General features: G+C 37.3%; 1 protein-coding gene across 2 annotated transcripts in view; it reads left to right on the forward strand.

Moving 5' to 3' along the window:
• The window catches only part of LOC108727834 (uncharacterized), a 33,558-nt gene extending 25,279 nt beyond the window's left edge, over window positions 1-8,279 (forward strand). Inside the window, exons 5-8 of one of the 2 annotated variants that reach the window (XM_018456103.1) lie at window positions 2,679-3,610; window positions 4,393-6,039; window positions 6,306-7,358; window positions 7,550-7,816. In XM_018456103.1, coding sequence (XP_018311605.1) covers window positions 2,679-3,610; window positions 4,393-6,039; window positions 6,306-7,358; window positions 7,550-7,816 — 3,899 coding nt within the window. Of the gene's footprint in view, window positions 1-2,678; window positions 3,611-4,392; window positions 6,040-6,305; window positions 7,359-7,549 lie in introns of both variants that reach the window. The other variant, XM_018456101.1, reaches the window with a different exon arrangement.
• The last annotated feature ends 1,152 nt before the right edge of the window (window positions 8,280-9,431 follow it).

Here is a 9,431-nt window from a genome sequence, read left to right on the forward strand (position 1 = left end):
AATTTGGAAACACCCTGTATATTCTGATTTTTTCAAATATTGTTCGTATTACAGTTGCAAATAAAATTATAGTTGTAAACAGAATTTCTGTAACGAATTATGAATTGTTTAAAGTAGATTGAACTATTGGTGTTTTCGTGCTAACTAAGCAAGAATTCAATTCACACTATCAAATTAAACGAAGTCCGGACTTTCGGCGATATGCGAATGCACGTAGAAAGAGAGGGAAAGGCAGGCAGCTGGCGCCCATCTCCAGGAAAAGAATTCAAACGAAAATATGAAAGTGAGAATACCGAAGAAAGTGACTGTATAGTCTTCTGCGGGCAGTGGTTGCCAGACGGCACTTTTCAACGTCGTTGACCCCAAAATACGTCATTTGTCATTGAAGGCCTTTCTATAAATTTTCATTACAATTTTATAAAAAATAATCATTCAAGAAGATAGATTTTGTTATATATTACAAAATAAATAATTTTGTCTTAAAAATTTCAGAATCAGTCATATTATGTAATAAAATAATTGGTCATATATAATCTGATTTATGTAAAGTTAAATTGTCTGTTTAATATAAATAAAAAATCTTTAACTAATATAGAATATTTATGCTGCAATTTAAAAGTGCTAAAAATAATAAATGCATGAGTAATTTCTGTACACGTGACAAATTTCTCTCTTCTTTTCTCTCTTTCTCTCTCTCTCTCTCTCTCTCTATATATATATATATTTTGTCGATAAAAAATAAAAAAAGACCATGATACTTAAAGAAAATTGTTCCAAGCTTGTCTGGGTAAACCGTAGACCGTTAAAAACAAGACTACAATTTGTTAAAATAATATTTAAAAAATTATTTCGCTATTAGAAAAATCTCATCAAAGAGAGCTATGCAAAAAAGTGAAAAATGTCAGTCATTTTCATCATGTATAAATCATTGTCATCGTCATTGATGAGTCGTGCGCGTTACGAATGAAAGGGCTGCGTTCATTGTGTAGGAAGAAACCATGGCACTGTGTAACACTTACTTGCGTGATCATTAAAGAGCGACGCCTGTGTGTAACCATGACACAGAATTTTGACACACATTACACTTTTCGAGACCCAACGAAGAGCCGCCTTCTGGCGATTCCTTCGCCGGTAGCATCGGCGTGAGTCATCGTGTGCATCCGCATTTAAAATGCTATCAAATTTGTTCGTATACAATTTTATTAATACACATCTTGTGTATTACATGTTAAACTTCTCTACATCCTACTCTATAATTATTAATGCATTATTATTGACGTTAATTTTACGATTGGTATATTATTTCATTTTTGTTAATCTGCACTCTCCTGTCTAACACTGTATTTAAATGTATTAACTGATATCTTGCTAGATATTTGCATTCCGATACATTATTCCATTGCCTCTTTTCACACTCCATGCATATTGCTACACTTTTTAATTTTCATTATATAAATACTACATTTCGAAAAATTTCACTTTCTATTTAGATCAACTTTACGCTTGCTGTTCTTAATCTTTACATTTATTATCGCAAATGTATGAAACATCATAAAAAATTATATTGAAAAAAAATTGGTAAAAAGATAATATTAATTTTCTAATTAAATAAAAAATCGAAACTGTTTTCTCAAAAATGAGATATAATATCAAAAAGTATTATTATTTTAACATTTCTTTTAGCTGACTTAGACTCTTAATTCTCAATTGTATCATCAATAACAGATTTGTTCTATTTTCATCGTGTTTTTCAAGGGTTTGAAAATTCTTTAAAATTTTACATATAGAACTCAATCTAATATTTTATTCCTTTTCTTTCGAATTAACAGTCGCGAAGATGATCCTAAGTAATACTCGATTGTGACGATAAGGTCAAAATAATGTCATCCTAGATTTGATGAAAGTTTAACTCAATTTTATGTTAATTTGACCTGTGATGTCCGTGTGACATTAAATGTTACTTGGGATTGGATGTAATTATATTAATCTCATTATTGCTATTCATCCTTTCTATTAGAGAGTTATAATTGTCTGAATAATAAGTTCATTTAAAGAAGAAACTATTTTTACCCACGGCATAAAAACAAACAATCGAAAGTCGCGTATCTGGAAGCAATAAATAACGTTATACATTTCCTATGAGAATATTTTATAAATACAATTAACTGTTGCATTTAACACGATGGGAATGCCATAATTTCCTATTGTTTCATATAACTTTCTTCATTAACATATTTTTTAATCACGTATATATATTTTCTCTCATTAATAAATTATTTGAACTTGAATAATTTTTATGTAATATATATATATATATTTATAAGTGTAAATTTATTCAACATAAGAAGATTATTATTTATAGAATTAGTATAACGTAAAAATTTTTTTAATTATTATTGTAACCAAAAAGAGCATCCTGATGTTGCAAAATTAATGTTGCTTTCTCCATTTTAAACTTCTCCATTTTAAATACTCTTTTAATGGCACTGTATTATCAGACTATCAATTTGTTTCAATAACAGTATTTAAGAATATGAATAAAAATATAATATAATTCTATCGAAGAATACAAGAAAAAAAATAAAATAAAGACATGAAAGAAAAGATAAAGATAACATTATAAGAAGCAAAGTTTCCAAACTTTAATAATGAGCTCTTATTTTTATATATCCTTATAGGCATCTCGAGACCGCGTCAATCGATGGGTACCCACCACGGTCTACCTGCATCAAGCGATGTCATCTCCCACGTTCTATCATCCTTTCCAAGGGTAGCAAGTCACGAGGGTTTGACTAGCCTGTCTGGTGTCTGGTCGGAGCTAGTGCTGCAGGATATCGCTGCAATAGTGCGCCCCACGGGTCCCGAGAATAAATGCTGCTCCAATGTGCAACAGCATCCGGAGTGCTACGAGATGCGCGATGAAAAATTCGGCTGCAGACGTTACTGGCGATCGGTGCCGAGTTTAACGGTGCATGGCTGCCAGTTCGAGACGAGAGAGCAGATGAACGGTGTCTCGTCGTATTTAGATGGTTCTGGTATCTATGGCGCTACCGACGACAAGTTGCATCTGATCAAGACTTACGAAGACGGTAAGGTCAACTTGACCGCTTGCGAGTTGTGCGACCAAACCGATCGCAATGCTCTTGGCTTGTTGCATCGGGTCTTCCTGCGCGAGCATAATCGCGTAGCGGAGAGATTGGCGGAGACGAATGTGCACTGGGACGACGCAAAGCTCTTCTTGGAGGCACGTCGCATCGTCGTTGCGCAGCTTCAGCACGTCACCCTCAACGAATACATACCGGCGATATTGCGGGAAGCCGTACAAATCGATCATGAGCTCAGACCACTTGCAAACGGCTTCTACGCTGGTTATTCCTCGTCAAACAAAGCGGGTACATACAATGCAGTAGCACTAGCAGCTTTGCGCGCTCTTGTTTGGACGCGTGCAGATAAAATAGGAGGTCTAGAGAGTCACATTATCACTTCTGCTAACGGCATCGGCGTCGCAGCCGCACCAGACGCGGCCGCCTGGTCCATGCACGTTGCACGAGATCACGGAGTGCCCGGATACATCAAATACCTGACTGACTGTTTAGGAGAGTATGTTAAAGTAAGTTAATACTGCAGACAAATTCTATTATTATTATTCTTTTTTTTTTATAAAGGAATGGTAGCCGCGTGATTTTTTATTTTTGGAGTATTACCATTTCTTTTTTAGCGTTATTTTTTAGTTTTATCCACAATAAAAATATAAAGAGAAATTGTATTTAAATCATGCCCTTACAATAAAACGAGACCATCTATGGAACGTAAAATATATCATAAATCAATTATATATTTTTAAACATATTATATAAATAGTACTAAACATTTTTGGCCTCCCTAAAATAACTAAATGTTTATAAAAACAATCGATTTGTACTTTCTAATTGCACAATTAGAAAAAAAAATTATGAAACCAAAAATTGCGAGCAAAGGCCAACGTAAAACATGAAAAGTGATACTTTAATGTAAGTATCACTTTTCATATTTTATGCTGGCCTTTGTTCGCCATTGTTTTTTTTATGAAAGTTTATAGCCGTAAGTAACATAGATAATTAAATTTCAAAAGTTATTAATAAAACATGCACTTGATAATAACATCTTGAATAATAAAATAAAATTCATGATTTAGTAATAATTTAAAAATAATTATATAATATATAGATGTGTCTTTAAACACTCCTGAAATTTCGAGGGATAAGTTGAAAACATTATCACTCACAATTATTATAATAATTATAAAATTGATAGTTTTCATTTTATCGGAACCGAAATTTAATGGGCATATTTTTGTCATTTGTTGTCTCTACTTAATCGCGGCAATAATCATTTCAATTCGTTTCAATATAGATCCAAAATTTTACGGATCTAACGAGAGTAATGCGACCTGAGCATGTGCAGCTGCTAAGTACGATTTACGCAAATGTAGAGGACGTGGATCTTCTCGTGGGTGGTATCTTGGAGACTCCGGCCACGGGTGTTGCAGTTGGTCCAACATTCGAGTGTCTTCTTAAGAAGCAGTTCGTGACAATGAGAAATTCCGACCGCTTCTGGTACGAGAACGACCTCCCACCATCAGGACTGACGGCGACGCAGCTGGTCGAGATCAGGAAGGTGTCCCTCGCCAGTATTCTGTGCGCCAATACCAATATTCGTAGGATCCAGCCGAGAGTGTTCATTCGACAGGACCAATATTTGAACAGCAGGATTACTTGCGAGCAGTACGAATCTCTGAATGTCGCGGCATGGACCGAGAAACCGCTGCCACTTCCTATGATGCAGTATAACTCGGTAAACACGAGCACGGGTGAGTCGACGGAGCTTCTACCGGAGATCAGTCCCGAGGTACTTGCCGCTGCGGTAAAAAGAGCAGAGGAAGAGCTAATTGAGCGAAAACAGTTGGAGTATAATGCTTGGCTAGAGCAGAGAGTTGCCGACCCGAAATCGGCTGCCGGCACCGCAGCTAGTTTCTCGAAAGCTAACAAGGATGCCCTGTTGCTCGCCAATTCGTCCATCATGTACGAATTGGCTACAAACGAGATTCTAAATGGTGTACACGGTCTCCGACGTAGAAGACGCCAGGTTTTCGAGAATACGGAGAACGTTCTGGGATTTCCCAACTCGAACGAGTTTTCCGATCTGCTGCAGAACGTCGATATCTCCGGCTTCTTAAATCATAATCAAAAGGCGACGCATCACGAGGAGGTCGAATGTTCCGTAGATAATTCCCCATGTGATCCAACCACGCCTTACCGAACTCTATCGGGCCATTGCAACAATCTACGTAATCCCAACCTTGGCAAGTCGTTGACAACCTTCGCTCGTCTGTTGCCACCTACTTATGAGGACGGTGTTTCCAAACCGAGGATGACTTCCGTCACCGGCGCATCGTTACCAAATCCCCGAGTAGTCTCCACTGTGATCCACCCTGACATATCGAATTTGCACAATCGCTATACGCTGATGGTGATGCAGTTCGCCCAATTTCTGGATCACGATTTGACGATGACTCCTATACACAAAGGCTTTCAGGAGTCGATTCCCAGTTGTCGATCGTGTGACTCGCCACGCACCGTTCATCCCGAATGCAATCCGTTCCCCGTGCCGCCGGGTGATCATTTTTATCCCACTGTGAACGTTTCGTCAGGCTCGCGTATGTGCTTCCCGTCGATGAGGTCGTTGCCAGGTCAGCAGCATTTGGGTCCACGCGAACAAGTGAATCAGAATACCGGTTTCTTGGATGCGTCGGTAGTCTATGGCGAGAATTCGTGCATCTGTAACATCCTGCGCGGTTTCAACGGTCGCATGAACATCACAACGAACCCAAGACGCGGTAGGGATTTACTGCCGCAATCGGCGACGCATCCAGAATGCAAAGCGCGATCAGGATTGTGCTTCATCGGTGGTGATGGCCGCGCTTCGGAGCAACCAGCGCTGACAGTTATGCACACCATGTGGATACGCGAACACAATCGCGCGATGGAAGGCTTACGACAGGTAAATCTCGTCTTTTTATTTAAATATGTATTGGAAAAATCTTCTACATTGTCATATATTCCACAATCTTATAACACATCATACTCCTAGAATGTTATATGAATAGTTATCATTTTTAGTGTATTTATATAACATTCTAAGTATATCGTATCTTATAGGGAATGTACTGTTTGAATCTGCCGCAATCTGCCGGCAAAATGCAAACATCTTGCTAATGGAGTAAAAATAATGTCAATTTATTCATTAATATAAAACTTCTTAAATAGGTAAATCCCCATTGGGACGGCGAGAAGCTGTTCCAGGAGACACGACGCATCATTAGTGCGATGCTGCAACATATCACGTACAACGAGTTTCTGCCGAGAATTCTTGGCTGGAACGCCGTTAGCTTGTATGGTCTTAAGCTATTGCCCCAAGGCTACTACAAGGAATACTCGCCCACTTGCAACCCTAGCGTGCTCAACGAGTTTGCTGCCGCAGCCTTCCGAATTGGCCATTCTTTACTGCGACCGCATTTGCCGCGCATGGATCGCAACTATCAGAATATCGATCCTCCCATCTTGCTGCGTGACGGATTTTTCAATCCGGATATGCTCTATCAGGAGCACATGATCGACGAGATGATACGTGGCCTAGTTACCACGCCGATGGAGACATTGGATCAATTCATCACCGGCGAAGTGACCAATCATCTATTCGAGCAACGCGGTATTCCGCACTCCGGCGTGGATTTGATAGCCCTAAATGTTCACCGAGCCCGCGATCACGGAATACCATCATACAATCATTACAGAGCGCTCTGTAATTTGAAGAAAGCCACCACATTTGAGGATTTGTCCAGAGAAATGGCGCCGGAAGTAATAGCTCGTATGAAACGTATATATGCCTCCGTGGATGACATCGACCTCTTCCCGGGCGGTATGAGCGAACGACCACTTCAAGGTGGTTTGGTCGGACCCACTTTCGCCTGTATCATCGCTATTCAATTCAGACAGTCCAGAAAGTGCGATCGTTTCTGGTATGAGACCGACGATCCGAACATCCGCTTTACTGAGCACCAATTGGCAGAGGTTCGCAAGACTACTCTGTCCAAGGTGATGTGCGAGAACATGGACCACCAGACGGATATGCAAAGAGCGGCATTTGATCTACCCAGTAATTTCTTAAATCCACGTGTACCGTGCAGCTCCATGCCCCATATGGACTTCTCTAGCTGGCGAGAGACCAGACATGGCTGTCAAATCGGTGGAAGAAACGTCGCAGTCGGAGAGTCTGGTTTCCCTACACCTTGCACTAGCTGTGTTTGTACCAATGAAGGCGTAAGTATACTCTCCGAATGAAAAGAAACTTACTAAGAAGTTTGAATTTTTCTTATTCTAAATGTCAATCAAGTAAACTTTGTTTTCTTAATTTCTTCTCCTCTATAAACTGCTAAATGTTATAAATTATATTATGAAATGAACAAATTGCTAATGAAACGTAGATATTAAAAACAAGTCTCTGTTTTCAGACGCAATGCGCTTCGCTAAGAGTCACGGATTGCAATCAACTTCTACGAGAGGCTTCTCGAGAAGCGATTCTACGGGACGATGTATGCACCGCTCAATGCGGTTTCGTTTTGGCAGCCTCAGAGAGTAACGCAAGGCTACAATTCACTACGCCTAATGGTCCAAGTTTTTCCGGTTTCCCACCACACACGAATAATTTGAGAAATTCACCAACGCCAGCCTCGTTCAACGGCTTCAAACTACCTGATCTCTCGCAATTTATTGGCTAAGTCGAAAGAGACAGGAAGACTTAAAATTTCATAACTCTTTGTTTACTGATTATTATATTGTACGCAGGAAACACACTGCCTTTACTTCGAGAGACTGTATGACAAACACGATCCCAATATTTCATAACCGATCGTACTCAAGCTCAATATCATAAAGAGAAACAAATACAACGAACAAACAGGAGCAGACAGTATGTTTTAAATATATGCAAGAAATACTTAACAGAAGATAAAAGGAAGAGTACCTGTCGGTGTGTAAATATAGATGATAAGGCGCAAGTATTTAATTCATGGAAGAACGAGATCAAATCGTCGAAAAATAAAAGAGTGAGAAGACACGCGAATGAGACTTCTTTAAAGAGGTTTTCCAGCTTAATAAAGTGGAGGGGAGTCATATGACTTTTCTTATCTTAACACGAAAGCATAAAGGATGCAAAATGCTACTGTCATTTTTAAAAAAATAAATAATGAATAAAATTTAAGCAGTAAAACTGTAATGTGTTACTAAAAAATAGAAGAAAAATTGTTTATAGTAATTATTTTAATTTAATTTAGATATTGATAATTCTGGTGGAAACGACGTTGTCACAATTTCAAAAGTGTGACGTCAAGAGAATTGATGAACATTTCTTCTCTTTATACATGAAAATGATACGCTGAAACTTCACTTTAATTTCAAATGTTTTTTAAACTCCATTCTTTTATATCTATATAAGTTTTCAAAGTTCTTATATTTTGTTTACAAGTAAAACCCTCTTTCTCATAAGAATTAAATTTAAGCTATTTTAGAAAATTATTCAAAGAAAATTATATGGTCAAAATATCTGAAAAAATTCAGAAATGCCTACATATTACGAACTTATTCTCAATATTTGATCAAATCCTTATATTGTGTGAAAAGGCTGGAGAACCTTCTTAAATTAGGAAATAGTGATAGTTTTAAGACACATTGAATCATTTTGATTATAACGAAAATTGCAAATTATTTTGAATATCATTCGAAACAGAAAAACTGCGGAGTCTTGAATGTATAGAAAATTTCTCTTAAATGTTTTCAAAATATATTTTTTCATAATATTTTACGTTATTGTCTCATTCATCTATTTTATATATATAGATAGAAACTAAGTAAATATTTTTGTTAATTTTTATTATAATATTTCGACATTCAAAAGAAGATTTTCCTTTTTTTAAGACTTCCCTGTTTTAAATAATATTCGAAACACAATTTGTATCTTTATGTAATTGGATTATTTCATATCTTAAAAAAAAGGGATTAGAATATCTATCGTTATTAAGAATGAAATGCGCATACAAGCAAAACTTATAATGGATTGTCGAGTTGCACATTATGGTGATATTACGTTACCGTGATTTCTGTTACCACGGAAACTAAAATCAAGAATGATTATGAAGCATGTCAAAATGGACACACAATATTGTGTTGTGTGCCGATACGAGTGAACGTCACGTATCGATATGTCATATATTTGAATGATGGACGGTATCGGTTCGGAAAAAAAACAAATGCAACATTCGTTATAAACTTGTCTTTCTTTTCTCTCGTTTTACATCGCTATCTATTTTTGTATTATAATAACATGTAATGTTAATA

Source organism: Mycetomoellerius zeteki, unplaced genomic scaffold (assembly GCF_001594055.1).
Source record: "Mycetomoellerius zeteki isolate Tzet28-1 unplaced genomic scaffold, Tzet1.0 scaffold55, whole genome shotgun sequence".
NCBI classification, from domain to species: domain Eukaryota; kingdom Metazoa; phylum Arthropoda; class Insecta; order Hymenoptera; family Formicidae; genus Mycetomoellerius; species Mycetomoellerius zeteki.